We start from the raw sequence: 27,492 nt of genomic DNA, 5'->3' as shown, positions 1-27,492 counted from the left end.
TCCAGTGAGGGAGCTATGATTTCTAGAGGTCCCTGCCAAGCTCTACAATTCTGCAATTTTTCATCAGAGGCTAGTATTTATACCTCTTGTTTGCCTTCAGATAAGTGAAAAACAGCGCACACTTTATGAAGCTCTTGAGCGTCAACAGAAATATCAGGACACGCTTCAGTCTATATCTTCAAAAATGGAGACCACTGAGATGAAACTGAATGAGAGTTTGGAACCAGCCAAGAGCCCAGAGAGTCAGATGGCTGAACATCAGGTAAAAACTTATACATGAGAAATAAAGTGAAACCATGCATTACCTGTGTATCTTTAGATTTCTTTGTTGTTAGATAGCGGTATTCTTTGTGGTCAGATGACTCAGAAATATGCAATAGCTGTATTAATCTACATTCATTCCATATGTCTTGCCTTTGTAGACTTCCTCCTCTTCAGAAGAGGTTGTAATAGGAATTCTTTTTAAAAAGGAGCTTTAAGAAAGAATTAAGAATAGATTATGAGTTTGACTTTGACAAAATGTATTGTCAAAGTTGGGTTCAGTGACACCTACACACATGATTTTCAGCATTACTGCTATTAGCATATCAATATATGCTAGTATATATAGACTCTATATATAGACTATATAACGTTCTCAGTATTACTGAGATCATAACCCTTACAGATAAATTGTATTTGTCTTAATATAACTTTTGCTTTGTTAAACAAAACAAACAATCCAAAGAATATAAAAAATTTAGTCCCAAGGGAAGTCTTAAAAAATGCTGTCTTAATAATGTTGATCTCTTATTAGTAAGGGAATACTGTAATTATTTGAAGTAAAATACTGTAATTTCATTCACAAAGCAGGTTTTCCTCTTCAGGTTGTTAATAACAGCATTGCTGACAAAGAGTGAAAGCAAGCTATTGTGCTGAAATTTACTTTATCAGTTTTGATGCTAGAGGAAAAGATTTTCTATTTCTGACTCATTTTGTAAGGTTTCATTTTTGGATTCTCAGAGTGTCAAGCTAATAAAATGTCTGCATTCATTGAAGTACAGATGAATTATTTTCCTAATAGATGTTTATCCTCAGTATGCAAAGAACCCTAAAAAATTTTGTTAAAGAGGTAACACTATCTTTCTGTCCATCCATGTGGGCTGGAGGAGGATGAAACCACCACAGATCTCAACCATTGTTACATGGATAATTGCAACACCAAGCCATTTCAAAATTGGTTAGTTAAAAAGCATGGGCTAGGCTTCTCAGCTTGATTCATTTTCTTTTCCTTTTCACTATGTTTGCAATGAAAATGTAAGCTAAGATGTTCTAGTATTTTGCAGTTTTTACTTTCAAATAATTACACAATATATACAAATATATATTAGGGATATAAAAGGTCTGATGAGATATGTTGGTTTTGCTTGCAAAATTGCTCATCAGAATACACATTCTTGTGACAAAGTGCCAACATGTTACAAAAGACTTCCTGAAATAAACATTGAATGAGAAACAGTTCTGTCATGTCGCTGTCTAAATTGCATTCTGGTCATTCTCTTTCTCCAGGTGCAGGAAAATTGAGTTAGTACCGTATTCAAATGCAAAATAAAGCTGCAAGTTCATCTCAATTGTTCTTTATCAAGTAATCAATCAGTAATCAGACATACACCAAAGTTGTAACCATCTAAGCATTCTGATAGCTCAGAACTGTCTGATGGGGCCAGTTTGCTCTTCCATATGAACCCTGTGACTTTTAAAGGGTAACATTTGGCTATTGCAGCACTGCATGATGTCCTGAGCACCAAATGTATTCATAGACATGAAAGTAAACTGCTTGCTCTAAGAGATTGGTAATGCAGCATCCTTTCTTAGGTATCTATGTAGGCTAAAAACGATGATAGGAATATCATGGAGTTCACCTCTGAATATTTGTGGATATTCTAGAAAGTTATTTGTCCAGTTAGTAAATTTCTGCCTGGAAATCAACTCATACTGGTGTGTTTCTCTCTCACTTATTCATGGTCTTGACAGTATCTACTTGAATACCCTTCAGAAAGTTTGCTGAAAGAGCAAACTTGTATGTATAGTATTTACAAAAATTCCTTCTAGTGATTTGTTTGAAATTTGAGATAAGTAATGAAATTTGACAATTATATATTGTACTATGTTGTATTCCTCATGCTTCCTTGGACAGTTTGTCTTTAATATAAAAGATACGCATCCTTAGATACCTTCTTCTCTCTGTTAAGTGAAACAACCAGTTTATTTGCTCTCATTTCTAAATAGGCTTTGATGGATGAGATTCTAATGTTACAAGAAGAAATCACTGAGCTTCAGACATCATTAGCACAGGAACTGGTTTCAGAATCACTGGATGCAGAAGCTGCTGACCAGCTGGCATTGCAGTCCACTCTCACGGTCTTGGCAGAGCGAATGGCCACAATTCGAATGAAGGCATCAGGAAAAAGGCAGCTATTAGAGGTACCAGAAAACTCTAGAAGAGTCTCTGTTGGACTACATTACAGATTTTGTGAGCCATTTTTGACCAAAGACCTTAGTCACCATTGAATGCTTCTAATTAAAAGAACTCATTTTCATTCTCACAATTCCTTTCACTTGTATGTTACTAATCTTCTTATGCCATCTCTTCTTCGTAAAATAATTAGGTGGAAGTTGGAAATTCATTGTGCATATATTTGTTTTTTATTTAATGTCTTCCTTGTCATTTTCTCAATAGGTGCTTTATTTTCTTGGTATTTCTTGTTTAAAAGAAGTAATGCAAGTATAAAAAGCGGTTATCTACATTGAAGCTTAAACTTTTGAGCAGTTGCTTGTCCAAGCTGGGAGATAAGAGAAGTGGGAAAGTTAAAACCTTAAAATGATACCTCTTCTAAACTGCTGCACTGTTATCTATGCTCATCTTCTGAGTGATTTGCACACAAACTATGATAGTGGAAGATGTACTTCTTCATTTCTTTATCTTTGGCACAAAAGTTGTGGTTTTTTTGTTTGTTTGTTTTTCAATTGCTACATGTAGGAATGTTGTGTATTAAGCAGCAGGTGTGTATTATACTGGTGAGAAAATGTATTCATGCTAAAGCTTGGTACAGGCTTGTTACTTTGAACGCTGCAGGGCAGATTTACTGCTGTATTGCTAAGAATAGAAACAATGAAATCATAAATGCAGCAACTGCTGCCTTTATAATTTCTATTATCGACAGATTCTTGAGGAGAGGCTGACAGTTGGCTCTATAGATTTACCTGGGTTACAGAGGATTACAGAGGAGTCGTGGGATGCATCAGCTGCATTAGTCCTGTGCAGTAACTTGAGGTAGTGAACATATTCTTAGGAAATGTCTTTCTTATACTATAGAAATTTTCTTCTCAGAAGTAAAAAATGCCTTTTATTTAAAATTAAAGAGCTCAAAATAGAATAAGGATCTTACTATTTGTAGCTTTGGCTCCATACATAATCTTGATGGCACTTAAGAAAAGATAGTAAATAATTGTAAGCAAAAACATAAGTCAAATACTACACCTAAATATGATTAGGATTCTACAGTTAACTTGATACATTAGCAGAAGTATACTCCAATATTCTTGGCTAAGAAATAGAAATATGGTATGTAGCCAGTACTCAGCAGTTTAATGTATATTTTATATAGCTCTGATTTCACAGACAAAATCTTGCAGGAAATTTCAAGGATTTGGAAATACAGCTAGAATAAGAAATGAAAACAGTTTGCTGTGGGGAATGTGGATTAGCAATATTATTATTATTTTTTTTTTCTGTGGAGCTATAACCAAATTTTGAGAACTTTCAATTCTTAATTACCTGGGATACTTCTTAGCATTATTCTTTAAATTATTCAAACTTTCTAATAACTTTCCTATAAAAATTAGGCAATTAGAAAACCTGTACAAATGCTTTCCTTTGTGAAGATTTTACCCTGCATATATAGGTCTTCATTTTCATACTGGATGTGTACTCAGCTCATCAAAGTAGATTGGAAGATTTCTTTTAAAAGCAGGATGTTTTAGCTCAGATCTATCAAGTGACTTTGTGAACAGAAGTATGGTGGGCTGACCAGCAGCCAAATACCGATTGGTGTATTCTCAACATTGTTTTAGTCGTAAATACAAATCAGCACTGTACAGACTGTTATGAAGACAGTTAACTCCATCCCTGCAAAACCCAGTATAATCTTCACCTTTCATTGCACACCACTTGTGTCATACTCAGATCACATGCTATCTGATACATATAAATATCCTCTGACTGTCTCATTCTAGTTGTTTCTTATTGCTGAAATCCCCTCTTCTCTATCCAATAGCTCCATATCTCCTTTGTGCTGAAGTACAGAATGGGACACAATAGCTGCAGCCTCACTAGGGCTGAGTGTAGGCATAGGATCGCTTCCCTCAATCTTCAAGCAACACAGATGCTAATGTGGCCCAACTTACCATTAGCCCTCTTTGCATGTTGTTGGTTTATGTTCAACTTGGTGTTCAGTAAGACCTCTTGGTCCTTTTCTGTAAAGCTGCTTTCCAGCTGATCAGTCCCCAGCATGTAGTGCTACATGGAGTTATCCCTCCCCAGCCTGTGTGGCTTGCTCTTCTCCTTGCTGAGCTCCATGAAGCTCTTGTTAGGTACTTTTTCCAGTCTCTTAAGGTCCCTCTGGATGTGATCCTCTAATGTGTCAGCCATTCCTCACAGTTTTGTTACGGGCAAACACGCTTGGAGCATGCTTTCATTCATCATCCAGATCATCTATGAAGATGGTAAACAGGATTCAATGCAGTTTTGACCCGTAGGTACACAACTAGTTACTTGACATCAACCAGATCTCATGTCACAGATCACCAACCTCTGGGACCAGCCATTCTACAATTTTTCAAATCCATTCTGACAGATAGGAGTCAGGATGTCTGGGCTGTGGGATGCTGACTTACCTGAAACAGAATTTAAGTCATCAAAAAACATGTTCGGTAATATCTTGTGAAGTTTTCAACTTAAAAAAAAAAAAAACCAAAACTTATCATGGCTTAAAAAATGTAGAAGTTGTGAGAGATTGGAGTGGAGAGGGGACAAAAAATTGAAGTGATTGGTAGGGTATATTGCTCTTGAAAAGTAAAAAATTGCTATAATTTATACCTCTAGGAAAAACTAAGTGAGCAACTGGAAGAACAGCGACAAGAACAGGCTCTTCAAAGGTACCGCTGTGAAGCTGATGAGCTTGACCACTGGCTACTCAATACCCGTGCAACGCTGGACACTGCTCTGGTTACTGCTGAGGAACCTATGGATATGGAAGCTCAGCTGGTAGATTGTCAGGTAAAATTATCAGTCTGTAGTGTTTAGATAAAGAGGGAGGGCATAACTTCATAGGTAAGCGTGGAGCATTAACATTAAGACCATTACTGACTGGAATGAGCCAGTATATTAGTAGGGGGAGAGTTTCTGAACTCCTCAGCACCTCATATATATTCAGTTGGTTTAATCAATTATTTGTGAAATAAAAGACTTCTTTGTTTCTTATTAAAGGTTGCAAACAGTGATTTGGGAAGTACATGTTAACATAACAGTAGGAAGACAAGAAATTCATATTGCAAGAATGTTTGAAGTGCACTATTTTTCAGAGGAGTTGTTTGTTTTGCTTTAAAGGCCATGTGTTTGTCTTTCTGTTTTTGCTCCTCCCAAAGTGGTGATGTTGAACAGCTCACTTGAAACATGTGAAAACACCTACAGTGTGCTTTCCTGCTCCACCTTTTCCAGATGAAGAACACATTCCCACTAGCATTGGTGGCTGTTACAGTGCTGTGCTTTCTTTAGGAGTAATTTCTACCTAGACTCCAAATAAAAAATTAATCATCAGTAGTTACTACTTCTATGATTTTAATGTTAATTAACACAATACCAAAACAAGTGAGGAAAATCTTACTGCAATAAGAATCAACTGCATATGCTTTTACTGAAAAGATTTGAAACCATGTCATTCCAAATTCACAAATGAATGGGGATTTTCTATTTTTTAAAGAAAAGTTCAGAACTGTATGAACATTACAGTTGAAATTATTAGGCAGAGAAAAGGCAGATGGAGACTAAGGACCCCTTTTCACTCCGTATACTTGTGAATTGTGAATTCACAAGTGAACAAAGCAATAATGTTTTGTTTAAACATAATCTCTAGGATACATGACTCTGGAAAGAGTTAATACTGCTGGTTTTTAGCTGATTTTTAAAATTTTGATACAGTAAGTTTAAAAAAAAAAAAAATCGGAATTTTTTTTCCAGATTTTAGAGACTGCACATCTTATCCTGCACACATTTCTTCAGTGAAATAAACTGATACCAGTCTAGGTTTTTGAGCAAGTATGAGCTTTGAATTTGGAAGAATAAAATATGTACCATGTCTGTAATACATGAATGGTTAATGGAACAACAATAAAGTAGCTTTTGAGAATAAACATGCCAGAGATTTGTCACTTTAAGTCTCTCTTTAGACTAAAGAGGATTATTCAGAAATCCTTTAGTCCATCATGCACCAATCAGAAAGAGCAAACACCGAGAAGCTTATCAATGCAGCCAGAGCAACACATAGGAGGAGGTAGGAAGCATTTCACTAAATGCACATGGAAGAAGAGGAAAGAAGTAACTCTGTGTGTGCTCTATTTCTTAACATTATGGATGTCAGACTATCATCTTAGCCACCATTTACCATTAATGTGAAAATAAGTAGCATCTCATCTGCAACAAATCTTATGCTTCAAACAACTCTTCAATTACCAATTTTGAAAAAAGGCTGCAAACAAAAATGACAAATGCAAATGTTTGTAAATATTTTCATAAGGACTTTGAAAGGGACTGAAAAGAGAAGTAATGAAAAACTGACTTGCTGTTAGCTTTCCAGCAGGTGAGGTAGGCCACAGGTCTCCTTGCCAGGAGAAGTGAGATGCTGGAAAATGTATGAATTTGCTTCTTTGTTTTTGCTGCTGCAGAACATGCTGGTTGAAATAGAGCAGAAGGTGGTGGCCTTATCAGAGCTTTCTGTGCACAACGAGAACTTGCTTATGGAAGGGAAAGCTCACACTAAGGATGAGGCAGAGCAGCTGGCTTTGAAGCTCAGGACACTGAAGGGCAGTCTTCTGGAGCTGCAGAAAGTTCTCCATGATAAACAGATCAACATTCAGGTAAGTGGCTCGTTGCAGTTGTCCCAGTGGGCACGAGTTTGAAGGATATCATGGCAATGTTATGCAATGGGGAAAAGGAGTGAAAATATTCTACTGATTTATTTTGAGCTATTCATCTTTAATTAGTAAATGGAATTACACTCCAAAATAAGTTACTGCCTAGCAAAATTTAGCTTGTCATTTCAAGCACTGCTTTATGATGAAACTATTGAGCTTCACTGTCTGCCTTTAAAGAACAATTATAAACTAGATAGATGATTGGTTTGGTCTGAATATACTCTGTTCCTGTTGAAAGTCACTTTAGATTGCATATTCACTAAGGCAGGATCCCTCATCACAACAGAAGAAAAATCCCAAACACGTGTTTCCATGTATGCATTGTGCACAACACTACAGAGAGCAGATGAACACTACAGATACAGATCAAGCAATGAAAGACCTTTAAATACAGCTAATACTCAGTGGCATCATTACACAGAACAAAATATTGTAGAAACATGTAACCTCAATCTTATCCTATGTTTCTATTCCGAGAAGCATCGATTTGCTTACTGCAACTGGTTAATTTTATTTAACAATTGTTTTAGTCACTCTTCAGGTTAAATTAGCATGTGGAGAAGTGAATGCATGCATGCGACCCAGCCATGTAATATGACTTCCTGGTTTTGAATTTGCTCTGTTGTGGCACACCCATTTTCCCCCTCCCCCCCTTTTCCTTTACTTCTTCTCTGGGCTTTGCTGTGCAAATTAAACATGATAAGCTTCAAAGATTTCTGGCCTGTAATGCAGATTAAATTCTACTGAGAGGTTAGCTTGAAAAGTCACTTAATGTGCTAAGAACTATTTTTAGCAATTGAGTAACTATAAAGTCTGAGATAGCTTGAGCAAAACCAAGGAAACAAACAAATAAGCAAAAAAAGTAAGGAAAAAAAACATAGATGTTTATTGTTATTGCTTCTAAAATTGAGGCAATACACAATGTGCTTAATATTTTGACCTAAGAACAGTAAGAAGATGTTTGCCCCAATCTTCAGTGTTGTGTTATTCTTACATATATTTAGGCGAGTGAAAAATGTTATCAGTGGCATGTGGGAATTTAATACTGAATTAAGATATATTACATGCAATCAAAATAACTTTTGCTTCTGTACTTTAAAATATGATGGTGTGATTTAACTTACTTAAACTTATAAAACAGATTTTTTGATGTTTTTCTAATATCTGTAATAGTAACAAAATAATTCCCAGATGCAGAATATAACTTTAAGGTACTATATGCATGCAAAATTTTCTTTGTAAATTGCAAGCAATTTTTAGACTTCACCTAGGGATTATGGAAGAAAATAGATTTTGACAGTGAAACATCTACATTTTCAAATGGGATGATCTTAGAGGTTATTGGATCAGAAGAGGATATTGAATTAAACATAATTATTTCTCAGTCAACTAGAATATACAATGCAGCTTCTGTCTTCCTGAATTCTAGCCCTTCTTTTATAGTTTTTTTTTTTTTTTCCCAAGCAGTTAGGTATAAAATATTTCTTTCTATTATTTATTTATTTATTTATTTATTTATTTTTATCTTAATATATTTCTTCTTATATTTTTATATCTCAGAGTGAGGCTCTGAGATGAGATGGACAAAAACAAACAAACAAACAAAAAAAAAGAACAACAAAAAAAAACCTAACTCTAATTTCTAGCTGTCATTAGCTGTGAAAAATATTACATGATAACAGCATTTTTGGTTATGCATATAAGAAACGTACACTTTTCTTTAGACATGTTATAGCCTTGTAATTTCCCAGAAGCATAGACAAGCCTCCACGTTGGAAATGCTCTGAAGTTGCATTGCAAGATCAGAATATAGTAAAGACCAAGCTATATTTTCCTTCAAGCAGAATTTCTGCAAATCTGTTATTCCTGTAGCAAAAGACTTTTTTGTAACTAGTGAAAGATTCTGTCATTTCCTTTAACAATTTTAGCTTTCCTGATAAATGATTGACATTAATGATCTGAAAATAGTCTTAAAATTGTGTTCATAAAATAAAGCCAGGAAAATCATCAGGAATGTGCAGAAGCAGGAGTGTTCAGACTGCACTGATTTCAAATGCAGTATTTTTCAAGCACTTTGAAGGACGTACAAAACACTGCCTTGTACTTTTATCTTCTAACATCTGTGACTTATTTAAAAAAATGAAAAAAAAAAACCAAAACAAAAAAACCAAAAAAAAACAGGATCCTGAATTTAAAACAAAAAAAGTTTTATTTTTTATAACGAAGTGTGATGGTGATGGCAAAGGCAACATAATTTCCACAAAAAATAGTATGTCTGATACAAGTTAGCACAATGCAGAGCTCCTGTGAATTATCCCTTTCATCACCATTTTCCTTAGGGAATTGCCTATTATTTCTGTGTTGCAGTAAATACACTCCTAGGAAAGACAGCATCAACATTTATTTCCCTGACTTTTCAAAGGAAAATTAATTATATTCCCTCAGACAGAAATCAGATGAAAAAGCAAGTGTATATATTCTGTAGTTGTAGAATTATAAAAGTGGAATTGTCTATATCACTCAGATAATATTTTATTTCCCTAATGTAATAGCCTGTATATGCCACTGTTTACATTCCAACTGCACTAGCTTTTGTAGAAACTTGTTTCTAGGAAGCAAATAATCACAGTTTACCCACAGACTGAATCAGTCATCCGTAAACTGGACCCTTAGTGAAACAAAGTTATGTCAGTCTAATGGCTCTTTGCAACACTACAAGCCTGCTTAGTTATTTTGCTCCCCTTACAGTTTATATCCCCTAATCAGTCTGTTAACTCTACATGGAGTTTTCAAGTCCACTGTCTCCCAAAAACACAATCTCATACCTAACTACTATTCACTTGGTACAATTCTGCTGTTAAAGTGCCTAGTGCCAGGAATACTAGTGGCAGAGGTCCATCACAGTTATTACTGTAAAGCGCACCAAGTGAGGTAGGAGAATTTCCTCAGATACCTCCAACCATGCTAGTTTCTGACTCATTTGAGACAAAGGCTCTCTGGAAGATTAAGCATGTTATATTTTTACAGGGTGTGCTGTAGTGTCTGAACCACTACGTGCTCTTTTTCTGTTTAGAATGAAACATAGGTGATATATGAATCCTAAAAAAAAAATGAGGTGCATAAACAAAATGGGAGAGGAATTAAGCTCTGGCTTTAACTCTTGAAGCTTTGGGAGAACAAAAAAAAAAATAAAATAAAAAATAAAAAAAAGTGCAAACTCACTAGTAATTGTGTGCTGAGAATAGTATTAAACATATCCACGGACGTGTGTTGATTCATGTAGCTAGACCTACAGGTTTGTCTCTATCAATAGGTCCGATCTGTTGAAATTCCTACATTTAATCACACTGGCATTTAAAATAATTTAAATTTACAGCCAACATAGATTTCAGAACTGAAGGAGTTAATAAATCACTTCTTGGAAATCATAAGAAGTGTGTTCTCTTTTGCTGTGCTCAAGAGGGCTTGTCTGGTCACTCACGTTAAAAAAAATATTGATAGAAGCGTTAAGTGAAGGGTCTTTTTCCTTAATTTTTCTGATATAACATTTTGTGCTTTTTCTCTCTTACTTTCTTACTTGTATACTTGTCTTATATATGTTTATGTCCTACAATAACCTGTTAAATGTCTCTCTGCTTTTCTGCCAACCACAGATTTAGTTGTGTACTTACTGATAAATAAAATTTACCAGAATGATAAACAGCATTCTTTCATTGTAGTGAAGGTCAGAAATCTGAAATCATAACTCACTTCAGAATTTATGATGGCTGTTGGAAGATGACCGTACATGTAATTTTCAGATGATGAGCTGGACCTACAACCAATTCAAGTTTTGCTTTGTTTTTTTTTAAACTACTTCTTTTTCTTAAAGCAGGGATCACTACAAGAAAAGGAGGAGAGCAATCTGGATTTGGTTTCCTCACAAAGTCCCAGTGTCCAAGAATGGCTGGCACAAGCAAGGACTACTCGATCACAGCAACAGCAGAGCACTCTACAGCAACAGAAAGTCGGTGTTTTGAATTTTACTTCCATCTTTAGCTTATATTTAACAATATACTTGAGACATTCTTATTAGTTATTTTTCCACTGAAATCTTCTTTTACACTGTTCCTTGTCCACTGTTCCTGTAATTGTGCATCTGTTATGTCTGTAGCAGCCAGAGAGACTAGACATCCTGTATGATTGTGGTCAACTCATTTACTCACTCTATACTTCCATTGTGTATCAGAATAATTAAATTGAATTAGTCCTTTAAGCTACTGTAAGGAGATGATGGTATTTATTGAAAGTATTAATACTGTCCCTATAATAGCAACAAATACACATATCACATGATATATTATTTTGGATGATGCAAAGGCATTCATACTGGCTTAGACTCTAGGAACTGCAGGACATTAGTCAATTAGTTCAACAATCCACTTCAGTTTATGTATCCAAGTTTTCTGTCTCCCTGAGTGGAGATTTTGTACTAGTTTAGGTGGTAAAATAATCTGTATCAGAAATAGTTCAGCTGTCTTCATTTGACATATCTTTCCAATGCAAAAGCAATCTGTTTGAGGTTTGTTTGCTATGTTAGGAGCTGGAACAAGAACTAGAAGAGCAGAAGAATTTGCTTCGGTCAGTAGCATGCCGTGGAGAAGAAATTCTAACACAGCAAGGTATTCCAGAAGGCTTATGTATAAGGTATGTTTTAATGTTTTTTTTTCCTGTGAAATAAATTTATTTGACTATATCCCTCGTCATTCTTGTATTTATGTTGCTCTTCCATATATAGTCCTCTAATATTTGTTCTGTCATTTTTATATGGAGAGGTCTGATAATCCAGTAACATAAACTGTTTTGTTTTTAATAGAACTCTTTCAGTGTTTAGAAATTCCTTTTACTATGAAGAAGCACATTAAAATTGCAAATTATTAGGATTCATTAGACAAGTAGTGGATTAGTTACTATTGCTTTCTGGTCCAGCGTTAGTATATGTGAATAATAGCTGATATCTATGTGAAAAAAAACAACAACAAAATTGTTGTTTTGTCATTCTAAGCAAATATTCCTAGATGAGATACTCATTGCTTAGTTTTATTTTGCCTTGAGTTAGAGAATGTTTTTATTTTCATAGCCCTGTGTATTATGAGTTTCGTCTCTGCTCTTTATTTTCTTGCTCAATTAACCATCCCATGGAAGTAATTGTCTTTAGAATTCTCATCTCGGCTTTAGAGGAGGTGGAATAGCTGCTTACTGCCAATGCAGACCTTGAGGAAGCAGCAGGGGCCAGGTCTTGGAAAGAGGAAACCAGAATGAAGATTATCAGCTTGAGAATCGAGGAGCTGTCAAACCTTCAGTTTTATTTTTGCCTTGATTTCAGTACCAAAGTCTTGAACACGAAGGTGGTTCATGAGGCAGGGGAACCAAGACTTACACACAGAGAATGCACTTATTATTTTCCTCAGCATTTTCAACAATTCAATGTGTTTTCTTATAATATTAAAAGTACTTGAATCTCCCCCTATCTGGGTCTTCCCTCTGTGACTTGATATTATATTATAGAAAAAAGTAATCAAACTGAAAATGTTCAACTTAATTCACTGTTTACCAGAAGTAAACTCTTATGCTTATCCTGTACTGAAATATCAAAGTTCTTCTTGCATGTCAGGAGGGGAGAGGAGAAAGGAAACAGATAAAATAATTTTTTATTTCAAGCACATAAACAAGTAAAACTTGCTTAAAGTTGCATTTCAATGCAGTATATTCTCAGCTTATTTTAGGGGTTCTGATTTAATCAGAGTAACCACAGCTCTAAACAACATATTAGAAAATAAATTTTACTTCATCTACGAAGAACAACTTCCTGTTACGACCAGCCTTATTTTAATACCCAGAGAAATAAATACAAGGAAAAAATTTTAAAAGTAGCATTTAACTTTAATGTAGAATTTCTGAACTGAAAGGAAATAAACACCTTATAGTATTATAAGTTTTGTTTTTGTTGAAACTTTTTGTATTTTCTCATTATAGTGAGAAGCCTGAGAAGCTCTCTGAAGAACTGTGCTTGGAAGGTGAGAAATCATCTCCTGAACAACAGCTGAAGATAAAATGGGAAAGCCTGAACCACAAATTCAGTACCAAGCAGAAGCTTCTCCAGAAAACTCTGGAACAAGAGCAACTGGTAGTTATTTTTAATTTCTCCTTGAGTTTTCTCTGTGAAAGAAGTTATCACAACATAAGTTAAAGTATGCACATAGCAAATGCATTAAGTTGATGCTGATAAAGCAGACAACATGGAGCGTTTTCTTTTTTGTAATTTAAAAAACTTTTAAATATTGCCACTAGCATTGCTTTTGTTCAGTGATTTTAATTGCATTGCTATAAGTAAATTAAATTAAAAGGAAGAATTTTGATCTACTTACGTAGTTCAGGATGATTCTGTAACAAATTGTCCTTGTAAACTTGGCCAGAGCTCTGGTGACAACTTAGGAAAAAAACTGATACTTTCAGTTTGAGGTTATTATTTAAATTTTTGTTCTTTGTTCTTTTAACGATTGTTGGTATTTGACAAAGAACCAAGTGATTTCAGCCACAGAATTTTTACTGAGAGAAACAGGGATTAATCAAATAAGATGGGTACACTCCAAGGCATGTGCTAATGTACATCCTGTATTTTACTGTCAAAAGTCCCAGGCTTTGAATCAAATTGCAATTATATGAATGTCTTGTATTCATTGGATAACAATTATTTAAAATAAAATGCAGTTACTTATTTTGCACTTCAGTTGAATTTCTTGTTGATTAATTTTTTGTACAAAGTATTCATGATGAAACAGTCATGTAAGGGCCATTATTTTGTATCCCTTGTTGGAAGTAGAATCTGTATAGCTGAATTTTGTGCCCTGTATGCTATAGAAGCAGTCTGATTAATATTTATCTCTCAGCAGATCTATAGCAGACCAAATAGACTGATTTCTGGACTGCCTTTGTATAAGGAGAATGGACAGGATGAGGAGAAATCATCTGTGTCACCAGTATTGGTTGAACTAAATCAGGCCTTTGAAGATGTGTCATCCGAGGTAACATTTCAACTGTCTTTACATTGGTATTACAGCAGAACTCACTTTATAGTGAAAACTTCTCTAGCTCCCAACAGGAAATCTAGTCATTTCCAAGTTAGAGAATCACAGAATTACAGAATGGCTAGGGTTGAAAGGGACCTCAAGGATCATGAGTCTCCAACCCCCCTGCCACATGCAGGGCCACCAACCTCCCCATTTAACACTAGACCAGGCTGCCCAGGGCCCCATCCAATCTGGCATTGAACACCTCTAGGGATGGGGCATCCACAACCTCTCTGGGCAGCCTGTTGCAGCACCTCATCACTTTCTCTGTAAAGAGAGAGGATCTTGTACTTTTTCTCTGGGTTGTTTTTTTTCTTTTCTTTTAACTCAGACTGGACAGGTGGAGAAGGAAAGTCTACATCTTGAACAGAAGCTGTATGATGGAGTTGCATCTACTTCCTTATGGCTAGATGGTGTGGAAGAGCAAGTATTTGTTGGTACAGCTCTGCTGCCGGAGGAAGAAACAGAAACATACCTCTGCAAACAGGAGGTAAAGAATCCATGAATTGGACTTTCTTTTAATTGACAGTAAGGCAGCATTTTATGTCATGGTTTAGTAAGAAAATTTTAGAAACCTGTTTAAATAAGATGTCATTGTCATCTCTTTGTAGTTGCAATGTACAGCTGCTTGTAGAAGTGACTTTATTGAGCACATAGATGATGTTTTAGAAAGCAGCATCTGACCCAAATTTTGCCTGGTCAGAAGAGAATTAAACATAGACTTTTTTCTCTATTTTTTTCTCTATTTATCTTCTTTCTTAGTATTAGCAGACACCACCCTTTTGAAACTGAAATTAAGTAAACAACGGGGAGGAATGCTCTGGATATAGAAAGAGTAAAAACTTATCAACATGAGAGTTGAGAGAGAGAGAAAAGCTTTTTCATGCAGCAGTTGACATTAGGCAGAAGCAGCATGTGCTTTTTCTGAGCCCCTTATTCAGAGGGAGGAATCATTTGGGCAGGTTGATCTTGTTTTATCGTGTGTTTTCCTCAGAGTAAGTTTTTATTGTCAGAAGTTATATCATCAGTTGCATAACTTTGTCTTTAACAATTTTAAAATATTACTACCTCACTGCAAAATTGCTTGTGGTTTTGACAGTATATTAGATTCCTTTCTAGAATATCTAATTATCACTTTGTTTTCTCCAAAATCAGTCTCTTGCCAAAGAAATCAAAGACATAACAGAAGAAATGGATAAGAACAAGAATTTATTTACTCAGATATTTCCTGAGAATGGTGATAATAGGGAGGTTATAGAAGACACTTTGGATTGTCTCCTGAGAAGACTGACTTTACTAGAGTCAGTAGTAAACCAGAGAAGTCATCAGATGAAAGAAAGGCTCCAGGAAATAATGGCCTTTAAGGTATGATGTCCATCTGATGGAATTAACAAGGTTATGTGTAGAATGTGAGCAAAAAGAATGTGACTCTCAAAGCAAAGAGAATTTTGATACCAAAAAGAGAGACAAGTTTTCACAGGATTCTCTGAAAATTTAACTCTTAGAACTGTGCACAGAAATCATTATCCAAAATTTAAATTTCTTGCTAGGTAGAAAGGAGTATTCATCCCATACCTTCTCACCTTGTTGGCATTACAATTAATTGAACTAGAGTTCCACTCTAAAGTTTTGTGATGTCATGTATGATAGAGTACATAGTTTTCATTAGCTGAGATAAAATAAAAGCAATACTGATTCCTGCCTTTCTGACCACTATTACACTGTCCCATTACTCTATGAGAAATTATATGTCAAGACAGAAAAAGTAAAGAGAAGGAATGTATGCATTCAGAGTTCAGAAATATGTTCAGATCTTAATTGGCCTTCAGCTTCTATCTTATTCTTAAAACATAAAGCTTCCAATATTGTTATAAAGAAAAAACATGAATTACAGAAAAAAAAAAAAAAATAAAAAAAAAATCAACAATTCTCACCCTTATAATGCTGACAGTCTTAGAAAAAAAAAAAATGTTGCAATTATTTTCTATTTTTCCAATATTGGGAGTTTGGTTGGAATGAATATATGGCAATAATAATAATAATACTTGGTAAAAATTGCAATGCTTAGTTAACTCTATAATGTGTGGCAGCTTTATTTTCTATGTTGTTGTTCAAGACAAGCAGCAGGTTGTCTTAAAAAAATATAACATATCTTGTTTGAGGGGAAAAACTAACTGACTTCTCTCACTGAGAAGGAAAAGCAGAAGTGCGTTTATGGGTTATGTTTTTTGCTTTAGCTTTTTGTTCACTTATGTCCAGTTATGTACTTTGAGAAATGTGGCACTTTTGCATTGAATAATTATGATGCTTCCCATTCTGAATAGTTTTTATGCCTAAGTACTGATATTGTAGAATTGTAATGCTTTAAAACTTTTGGAACTTAGAATATTTTTAAATTGTTTTGTGCAGTGATTCACTATAATTTCTTGTTCTTGATGTCTCCCTTAGAATGACCTGAAACTCCTGTATACTTCACTGGCTGATAGCAAATATTTGATTCTACAGAAACTAGCAGAGGCAGTTGAGAAACCGGAAACAGAACAAATTCAGGTATTACCAACTGTCTTCTATTTGACAAGATAAATAAGATGTAAACTTTCTATTTAAAGTATAAATGGATGCTAGGAATGCTTTGTATAGGAAAATGTATGAGTTCACATAACATATTTGAATATTAGTATTTGCAATAGTTTATTTGTGGGTATGTATATAAATGAAAAGAAACACAAAATATATTCCTGTATCCCCAGTTAAAGGAGATACGCATACATTACTTGAAAGAAAGATAACTTCAATGTAACCAAAGGAGGCCTAAAGTTATTTTAAAATTATTTGATTGGTTTGCTTTATTGAAAATCAAAGTCATTTTCTTCTCCACTAGTTTATAGTGGTACCTTGACAATAATTCTCTTTATTAGGAATTGCCTGATGAATTACTAGTTAAAAATACGACAAAATATATCTTTTTTCCTTGTTTCTATTTTGCTAATGAGAGAATTGAATAAAGTATGCTAGGAGCTACATTTCATTAGAGGCTTCTCATTACCGAAGAGCTACTGTTGTTTGGTACCAGCAAGTGTCTGGGGAGAAGAGTCTTATCCTTCCACTAAACAGAAATATTTGGATTTTAAATATTTGATAATCAAATTCTGTAGAAAATTTAAGTCTCATGTATAACTTAAAGTGACAACGTGTCTTTCTTTCCTATTATCCATGTTTAACATTACTGTTAAAAAATACCTCCTATTTTATTAGTATAACTATCAAATAAGAAAACAACAAACTAGCAAAAGTAAATTAATCTCTTTTTTCTTTTTCTACTTTGGCTGATAAGACTTGGAAATTAAAAATTGGATTTTGTTTGTTTGAGATGTGATTGGGAAAATAGAAATAACGCATTTAATCAGCAAAGTAATTTAGGTAAATGAGGCATAAATTTAGTGACTATGTTGTCCATGCTCTTGTTGCAAAAGGAGACTAAAGCACTGCATGCTTCACTCGTAAGAGGAAGATGGAAAGATGTTTATTGATATAAACAGGTGTAAGATGTTAACTTGAACAATGATAACAGCAACTTAACAAGATTCAAAGTAGATAGATATTCTTGACAATTTGCTACATAGAGGGTAGGGGGTGCATAATGAATCTAAGATGAAATATTAGTTAGGCTAATATAGCTTAAAAACAGCAAACCTGTCTACATAGCATCACCACATCCTGAGTGAATCTCTGTACGCCTCAAGAGATGTCCTACTCAAGGGGAGATTCTGGTGTGCAGCCAACTGTTTGCAAGAACTTTCCAAGGGGATTTTAGGCTGCTTACTATTTATGAAATAAGAGGATTGACTTGTAGTCATACAGCTTAGAATTAGTTCTGTTGAACCAGGTGTCTTTTACCAGGTGTCTGAGCACCAGTGTTGAAACCTTGATTGTTATTAGTCCCAAGGACAAGGTCTTTTGTACCTCATTGTGTGCATTAGGCCCTGGGCATAATAACCACGGTGGTTGTGGGGGCAAGGACTGCACCATCACAGCTCTGCATTAATGGAAATCGGGAGACCTACTCTTATGAATAGTTTAAACGTATAGATAGGTAGCTTCCAAAAAGAGACCTTAACAAGGGTCTGATTTAAATTTTTAACTCACATGCATGAATTCAACAGAAACCTCTTCATTTCAAAAAGCTTGTTTTGCTTGCAGCTCCTATTGAAGAAAAAGAAAATTGAATTATCACCCGTGTATATATGTAAACACCAACCTGCATGCTTTAGCTATAGCTTCCCAAGTGCAAAAGGGAATGTCCAACTCCTTTTCTTTGATTGTAATTCTTAGCCCTACTCTGGTCCTCTAAAGGAACAGTGCAAAGCTCTTTTGCTGTCAAGCAGGATTCTTGCTGTGATGGTTGTTTGCTTGGTGCTCAGTTGTGGAAGGAAAAAGTACTAATACAAAGAATACTCTATGAAGGTGTTAAAATAGCCGTTTTGTGCTTAAGCTATATAATTAATAACAGGAACTTCACAACAAGATTTTGTATAAAGGAGTGTAAACAGTTAGCGATTGAGAAATAATAATAAAAGCCACATGGTATTTCACTTAAAATAGAAACAAACAGATGGCTTCCCTCCCAACTTAACATTAACACTTTAGAGTATTCTCTGAAATTTCATCAGATTCATCGTATGAAAAGGACTGATGAATACTTCAGGCAGAAAACAAAAAAGAATATTTATGTCTGGCAGCTACAGTTTCGTAATTAGACATTCAAAATAAATGATGTAATTTTCAAATACAGGTCATAATGCAGGCAGAAGAAAGTTTGAAGGAATTAGATGCTGGAATCAGTGAATTAAAGAAGAGTGTAGATAAGCTACAAATAGACCAGCCTTCTGTACAAGAGCTATCTAAGCTACAGGTAAGGTTCATAAGTTCCATCCTAGAGCTGTATGGTGATATGAAGGTATCAGTATTCTTTCTTTTTGTTGCTCATAAAGTATTTGAGGAATATGTATTTAAAAACATTTTATATAAATTGATAGCTTTCTGCCTGGTTCCCCTATATTTTCTACTTCAGCTTTTACAAATTGTCTAACATCTCATTATCAATATTAATCATAACAATATGCATAAAAAACCTGTTTATTTCTGTTCTTGTTGAGTCTCTGTTAGCAAGGACAAAGTTTATCACATAAAACATATTTTGGTTGAAAGTTGAGGCCTGTTTTCATCTCTATTGATCTGGTATTAAGCTCTATCTCACATCAGCCATTTTAAAAATAAAGCTACAGTGAGGGAGAGATGGGGGCAGGTAGGATAAAGAGGGGGAATGGTAAGTGTGACCTGAAACTGGAAATGTTCTGCTTTCACAAAAATGCCCATAATGCTAAACTAAAAAATTATCTCATTCATGCACACATGTTTTCAAATATCCTGTGTCCCACCACTTAAGTACAAATTGATGCAGATTTTTTTAAGGCTATTGAATCTCCTTTTTGAGCACTTTCATGAAGTGCTTTCACTAGGAAGGTGAAAGATAAAGAGATGATTTATGACTGAATTTTACTTTTTATAATGGCATAATAATTTTAAAGCAAAGAGAACATAAAAATGAAATGTAAATATAAGCTAACAAAGCATGATCTCAACAAAAAAATGAATGATAAAATATTATGTAAAAGGGTTTTTTTTTTAACCCGCTTTTTTATCTTTTTGTAAGCCTCCTGCTTATTTTCCTTGTCATGTTATTTGTAGATACCCCAATCCCTTTACTTCAGTTTTTAAAAAAGCCTTCCATTTGCTTTTGTACCATTGTGCTTTGCACAGTTCTCTCTTTAAACCTGGGAGAGAGGGCAGCAGTCCCAATGTGAGTATTTTGTTCTAGTACTGGGTGGTCTTAGAAATATTTTATTTTCTTGATTTTTGGATGCCTTGCCTTGGACAAGGCCGAATGTGACTCTGATCTTATCTTCACAATCAGACATATGTTCTGAGAATATAGATCTCAAAACCAAAGTAGTTAAATAGTCCTGCTCAAGTGAAGGAAAAAATCTGTATGCTGTTCTCACTTCTGTGGTGGATGTATGCAAGTTGACAAATAGCAACAGGAACTTGTTCTTCCAACTGGATGATTTTGCATTTGACAGAATAGGCACACTGTGAAAATATATACTACGCTTTTCTACACTGTACTGTTCTGCTCCTTTAGGCTTAGTTAGTTTTTTTTTTTTTTTTCTATAGGTAGTATGTACCTTGCTTGCTAACAATTAGTTGCTATGGCACAGATCTCTTCCTGTGCTGAAGCAGGCGATGAAGACAAGCCCATCTGAAATGCTTGTACTCTGTGTAGCCATGATGGGGTCAGTACGACACACTACATTATAAGAAGCAGAACATAAACAGCATCTTCAGTTACAGCAGCCACACTTGTCTGGTTTTAGAGAACTCTTACTCCTTTGCTCCTTACTCTTTGGGATTCTGCTATCTTTGTTCCCTGCACGCACCTGAAAAAGTTGCAGGTGCTGCTTGCTTTTTCTCTCTTTAAATGCTGATTAATTAGTTTACCATTTAAGTTGGTGTATCAGCACAGTCCTTTTTATCTCTGAATAGTTATTACTGTACTAGCATTGAGAGAAATAGAATACAGTGACAGAGAAGTGGCTGCTATGTAGACAAATAAGGTAAGAAATAAGGATCATCATTGATGCTTTTTGCCTCCAAGGATATGTATGATGAGGTGATGATGATAATTGGATCCAGACGGAGTGACCTGAACCAGAATCTGGCTCTTAAGAGGCAGTATGAGCGGGCTTTGCAGGACCTGGCTGATCTGGTAGAAACAGGCCAAGAAAAGATGGATGGTGACCAGAAAATGATAGTTGCTTCTAAGGAAGAGGTTCAATCACTACTTAACAAGCATAAGGTAAGAAACTGTGGCTTATTTCAGTACTGATAATGACTGTAAGGCTGTTACAGTAAATTGCTAGTCATTAATTCCTGAATGTTTAGGACCTTTTCTGAATGGTGAGCTAGTGTAAATCAGGATACATTAAAATTACTCTATTTTAAATTGTAATTCATGAACTGTTCTGACAAATGCTCTGTTGCAGGTATATTCAATTGGATTATAGTTGCTTCTCCATTTTAAAAACAACTTCCTATTCTTGTGCTGTCATGCTACATCAATTTCATCTATCGTTCAATTTTTTTCCATTGGAAATTTAAGTTTGCTAGAACATCCACAATATGTAGTAAGATTATACACAGCAAGTCTGTGTTTATTGGTGTGGCAGAATTTTTAAATGGTGTTTATCTGATTTAAGCTGTGTTTGTTTATAGAATTAGAGTACTGAATTTGCATGAAAAGAGTAATCTCTTACTTTTTATAAAAAGGCAGTTGTCCTGTTTGTATTACATGTTGGATTTTGTGAATTGTTATTGGAAGGAAAAGTTTACAATTCCATATCTGTCTGTACTTGATTATAATGCTATTGTCTTAAGTTGTTGTTTTAGTAGTAATGAATTGAAGAAAAATTGCACTTTCCTTCTTTTATTCTTTTCCCCTTCTCCATCAGGAGTATTTTCAGGGGTTGGAGTCTCACATGATCCTGACAGAGACACTCTTCAGAAAGATGAGTAGTTTTGCCCTTTTGAAGGAAACTCGACCACATTCAGAACTAATGACACAAGCTTCAACTGTATTAAAGCTGGCACATAAACGAGGTGTGGAGCTGGAATACATTCTAGAGGTAATAATTCCTTTGATCTTTTTTGTATGTCCATCATAATCTATTACCAGAACATCCTACAGTGGTTTTCTGTGCCTGAACTGAATTGATGGGTGTCAATCCTACTTGTACATACAAGGAGCTCACGGACAGCATGTAATTTTGTATTGAGAAATTCAGGTGACACAAATTCCTCTAAATTTGAAAGAACCGCTTAGCTTTATGCGACAAGCACATTCTGACCAAAAGCTATGCTTGATGCAGAGATGGTGTTTTACTGTAGATTTTTAAGACATTTTTACTGCTGTTTCTGTACATTCACAGCAGTGCAGCTATAATATTTGAGATTGAGAAAGCAAGTAATATATTTAAAATTTACTCCGGTCTAGAAAGTATAAACACTCAGATATTTGTACTTACAGACTTGGATACATCTTGATGAAGATTACCAGGAACTTACCAGACAACTGGAGTCTGTCGAAGGTAACATTCCTGCTGTTGGTTTGGTGGAAGAGACGGAAGACAAGCTCACAGAACGGATTAAACTTTTTCAGGTACTTTGTAGTTATTTTATATTGAAAAGTTTGATGGAAGGGGACCTCTGTCATGATTCTAGCTGGAGTCCAGTTGGAAGGACAGTTGGAATGGATCAGATCAGACAAGACTTTGGAGACCTTCGAGGATGGAGATCCTACAGCCAGGCTGAGGGCCAGTTGCAGTGTTGCACTACTTTCTACTGAAAAAATTTCATATAATGTCCAATCTAAACCTTCCAACTTGTAGCTTGTAACCATTATCCTTTTTATGTTGTGTGCCACTACTAAGAAGCATTTATTACCATTGTATTTTTAATACTACTTCAAATAGTTACTAGAATTTGTTAGACTAGCCTTTATTCTTCTATTTGCCAACATAAAACAAGTATGCCTCCCCAACTCTCCTTTTAAAGATGTGCTACAGATCCCTAAATGTCTTAGTAGCTCTCCAAAAGACCTGGACCAGTTTCTGCTTTTTGAACTTGGTGAGAGGTGAGGACAGGGCAAAATTGGATGCACTAGATATGGTCTTACCAGCACCATATGGATAGGGATAATAAAATAACGTAAGTTTGCTTATCACACATCTACTCATGTATGCCAGTGCTGTGATTTGCCACATTAGTGATGTAATCGTTATGATAGATGCAAGGCTAAATATACCAGCTGTTCCCATTCTAACCTGTACTTAGAAAGAATGTTATTCTGCCCAAGGTGCAGAATTTCCATTTCATTTTGAACATTCTCTGGTTCCTGCCTTATTGAGATTTCAATTTTATCAAAGTGCCCCTGGACTCCGTCTGCCTTTTTCTGTGAATATGTCAATTACTCTCCATATATTAGTGCCATCCACAAATTTATCACAAGAATGCTCTCTATTATTATCTGTGCTCTTACCTAAGATGTAAAAAATGTTTGGACTCCAATATCAACAATCCTTGGAATACTTTGCTGATTACTGACTACCAGCCAAACGTTAAGCTTTTGATTGCTACTTTTTGAATCCAGCAGTGTGAGCTGTGCAACATTTATTCAGCCTTCACTCTCAGCTTCCAGAGGAGGGTGCTGTGGGAGACAGTATCAAAGACCAAACTGAAATCAGTTTCATCCACAAAGTAGTTTTGTCAGAGAAGATAGTCAAGTTAGCCAGTCCATACTGAGTATTTCTGATTGCTTTTTTCCTCCTTTTTGTTCTTGGAAATGGAGTCCATGATCCTTCTAGAGTGCAAGATGAAGCTAGTCAGCCGCAGTTCCTTGAATTATCTTCCTCTTTCTTACCTGCAATAACAGCTAGTAGTTTAAATACAGATTTTTATACCACATCCTGTTTTTTTTTCAGTCTGTTCTCAGAATGAGAGTTCTGATCCAGTGCTTTTTTTGAGTCTGACAGTATGCAAAGTACTTTGGATATTCTTGTTTTGTTTTCAGAAAGATGTCTGACACATTTTTCTTGCAAATTTACTTTCCATTCTTTTCTAATCTGAATTTACTATGTATACTGTTTTTTACCAGAGAGCTTTCTGCTTTTTTAATGTTATGAGGAGAACTTAAGCAATATATTGTGTGGGAGCAGCTATTAACTATTGGCATTGGTTTTGTTTAAAGCTAGGCATTGTTTGTATTTTCCTCTTCTCTTTGCCTTGTCAGTTTCATAAATCAGGTTATTTGAATCAAGATTCTTGGATTCTACTATTAAATAAGTTTTAATACTTTTTTTTCCTTCCTTTTGTGGCCATGTTTAGATTTAAAATTGATCAGATTATCTGCTTTATTGGTTTCAATGAGTTCTAGAGAGGGAAAAAAATACGATGTGCAGTGGTAACATTGGACATGCTACAAAATGCAATAGAAGAAAATGGAATATTGAGAAAATATAGCTGTATAAACTTGCAGAGCTAACTTTCTCTCCTCTGTCATTACAGCATCTGAGATCTAACCTGACTGAATATCAGCCCAAATTATACCAGGTGCTGGATGATGGGAAAAGGTTACTTTTTTCTGTTAGTTGCTCGGATCTTGAAAGTCAGCTGAACCAACTGGGAGAGCACTGGCTAAGTAACACCAGCAAGGTTAACAAGGAACTTCACAGGCTGGAGACAATACTGAAGCACTGGACAAGGTAATCAAAGAATCATAGGTGTTGGAAGAGACCTGTGGAGATCATACGTCCAACTCCCCTTCTAAAGCAGGTTCTATAAATTAGGTGGCACAGGCAAGTATCCAGGCATGTTTTGAATATCTCCAGAGAAGGAGATTGCACAGTTTTTCTGGGCATCCTGTTCCAGTGCTCTCTCATCCTTAAATGCTGATACAGTGAACAGTATAAGCTTCTTTAATTACACTGTTGAACTCAGTTGTTCTGAACCCAGAACTTTTATATTCTACGTTTAAAGGAAAGTTCTTGGAAATACATGTGATGATTCAACTACACTAAAATACCCTACTTCTATTACGTACAAGTGCTATCATATTCTCATACATACAATAAAATACATACTTGATAAGAGTCAGTGGGAAAAAGTGGGAAGACATATAGATAACTAAATTAGAAGCCTCCTTTCCAGTGGTAAGGAGGAGTGTATTTTTTGCTAAATAGCATGAGTAGCCTCAGCACAATCTGGTATTGCCATTGCTGGGTTCTTGGAGTTCTGTATCATTGCATGTTGGGATGGGAACATTTAGCTGCCTTTAGCAATGTTCATATATGACTTCTGCAGTGCTTTCTCTAAGAGATGTACAAGATTTCTTTATAATTTTTCATAGTGTCTCTGTCTTGTTGTCTCACTAGCCTTTCAAGAAAGATACATTAATGATTTTATATATAAAGTTTATGTAAAGTCATTCTCATTCCAACATTTACTTAGCATATGGAAAGATGTGGAGATATATCAAAAAACAAACAAGCAAAAAAAACAACCATTAAATTTCTGATCTGATATAACACACTCTACAGCTTTTGAAAGGCTGAGCCTTCTTGTGGAAAGTGGAAAACATGATTGTGTGCTATGGGTTGTGGCATTGTTACAGCTCCTCTGAATGGGTTGATGGACGAGTTAATAGTTCTTCATTAGATTTAGTTTTTCCTAAAAGAAGTCATTGGTAGGAATCATGGGTGTAATGGTTAAAATATGAACAGCCTGGTACCTTACCTTTCTTAAAAATCACAAAATCATGAAATTTGATAAGAGAAAGAAAAAATCTATTTTTAAAAAATCTGATATAGGGTATTTTCTTCTAACACGTGGAAGAGAGTACTCTTTCGGAAGCAAGAAGTGGCAATGAGTGTTTTAGTTTTATGTAAACATTTTTACAGGTATCAAAGTGAATCAATTGAACTGACACACTGGTTACAATCTGCAAAAGAGCGACTTGAGTTTTGGAGTCAGCAGTCTCTGACAGTTCCTCAGGAACTGGAAACTGTTCGAGACCACCTGAATTCCTTTTTGGTAAGTTATTCATAGGCGTAGGGCACCTTTTTTCCCCTCAGATTACAAGTAAACAGCTTAGCAATCATATTCCAGAAGAGGAATATGCAAAAAATAAAAATAAAATAAAATAAAAAATTCTAAAAGCTGATGTGTTTGCACATTCAGAACTGAACTACTTTTATGGTTGAAAACAATTTTTTGTTTTCACTTTATATGAAATATAACTGGTGAATGCTAATAGACTATATTTTAAAAGAGAAATGAGGATATTCTTAGTTTTCTGAGATTTAATGCTTAAGTACAGGTAGTTGCTTATTTCCACAAAAACAATTCTCCTTATAGGAATTTTCAAAAGAAGTGGATGCTAAATCATCACAGAAATCTTCTGTACTAAGTACTGGGAACCAGCTCCTCAGAATGAAGAAGGTAGATACTGCAGCGTTGCGTGCAGGACTGTCCCACATTGACAGTCAGTGGACAGAGCTGCTCACACAAATCCCAACAGTACAAGAGAAATTGCACCAGGTAAGAAAGAACAATGGAGGCCTCTAATATTCCAGAAAATTAAAACCATACAGTTAGCTCCTTCTCTGAAAGTTGGTTGCTTCCTGATTGTCTTTATCCATTTGAGAAAAGATAGGAACAACATTATCTCCACTTTAGAGTGGAAAAGTCTACACTTGTATCTATATCCTGTCTACCCATACTGCCTAGCACTAACTGGTGCTAAATTCAAACTTTCCCAGTTGCATTTGTAAAATTTTAAGTGACAAGCAAGTAAGCTTTTTAAGAAACACTGCTGTATGGAAAAAAGTGCTGCCTCCTGTCAGCTTGTTTTCTTCAGAAGATGTTTTTGTTCAAAATCTAAAGACTGGGTAGTCTGCGGAAGAGAAAGATGGAATCTTTAGGCTTGTATCATGAAGAATGGAAATAGGAAGAAACATTTAAAATAATGTTTTCTTATAAAGATGCATGAAGCTATACGTTATATCTTTTATTGAGAGGTTTCAATTTTTTTTTTTTCACTTCATTATTTTATGAATTCCAGTAATATATTTGGGGTGTAGAATAATGATAACAAAGGCAAGGAAAAGAATATGTACTATGGTAATGCAAAGCAAGGAATTACTGTTAATTTTCTTCTCAGCATTTATTTTAATTCTGTTATCTCTACAGCTGCAGATGGACAAAATTCCTTCTCGCCATGCCATTACTGAAGTTATGAGCTGGATTTCCCTGATGGAAAATGTTATTCATAAAGATGAGGAGAGTATAAAAAACATTATAGGACAAAAAGCCATACAGGATTATGTCCAAAAATACAAGGTATAGCATGGAAATATTATAGATTTTATTTTCAAATTATCTGCTAAATATATATACAGGTGTAAAGTAGAACTGATTTAAGTAAAAAACAAACAAAAGTGTATTGTGGAAATGTTAAAATTGTACAATGATTAGAATGGAG

The 27,492-nt window shown here is 35.1% G+C and overlaps 1 protein-coding gene across 10 annotated transcripts in view; it reads left to right on the top strand.

The window, feature by feature from the left end:
• Positions 1-27,492, top strand: part of SYNE1 (spectrin repeat containing nuclear envelope protein 1) — a 289,372-nt gene that overhangs the window by 198,605 nt on the left and 63,275 nt on the right. For 7 of the 10 annotated variants that reach the window (XM_090135604.1, XM_090135609.1, XM_090135608.1 and 4 more), the window contains 19 exons: positions 101-262; positions 2,269-2,463; positions 5,144-5,317; positions 6,982-7,173; positions 11,102-11,236; positions 11,810-11,916; positions 13,246-13,396; positions 14,160-14,294; positions 14,671-14,829; positions 15,495-15,704; positions 16,788-16,889; positions 19,132-19,251; positions 21,055-21,255; positions 21,908-22,081; positions 22,483-22,614; positions 24,519-24,715; positions 25,910-26,042; positions 26,367-26,549; positions 27,201-27,350. In XM_090135604.1, the coding sequence (XP_089991730.1) occupies positions 101-262; positions 2,269-2,463; positions 5,144-5,317; positions 6,982-7,173; positions 11,102-11,236; positions 11,810-11,916; positions 13,246-13,396; positions 14,160-14,294; positions 14,671-14,829; positions 15,495-15,704; positions 16,788-16,889; positions 19,132-19,251; positions 21,055-21,255; positions 21,908-22,081; positions 22,483-22,614; positions 24,519-24,715; positions 25,910-26,042; positions 26,367-26,549; positions 27,201-27,350 (3,012 nt within the window). The remainder of the gene's footprint in view (positions 1-100; positions 263-2,268; positions 2,464-5,143; positions 5,318-6,981; positions 7,174-11,101; positions 11,237-11,809; positions 11,917-13,245; positions 13,397-14,159; positions 14,295-14,670; positions 14,830-15,494; positions 15,705-16,787; positions 16,890-19,131; positions 19,252-21,054; positions 21,256-21,907; positions 22,082-22,482; positions 22,615-24,518; positions 24,716-25,909; positions 26,043-26,366; positions 26,550-27,200; positions 27,351-27,492) is intronic. The other 3 variants (XM_090135612.1, XM_090135605.1, XM_090135606.1) reach the window with 2 other exon arrangements.

This window comes from Phasianus colchicus, chromosome 2 (genome assembly GCF_987193195.1).
Source record: "Phasianus colchicus chromosome 2, bPhaCol1.hap1.1, whole genome shotgun sequence".
Taxonomy (NCBI): Eukaryota; Metazoa; Chordata; class Aves; order Galliformes; family Phasianidae; genus Phasianus; species Phasianus colchicus.
The sequence above is the reverse complement of the archived record's forward strand: the minus strand, read 5'-3'. Positions and strand labels throughout refer to the sequence as shown.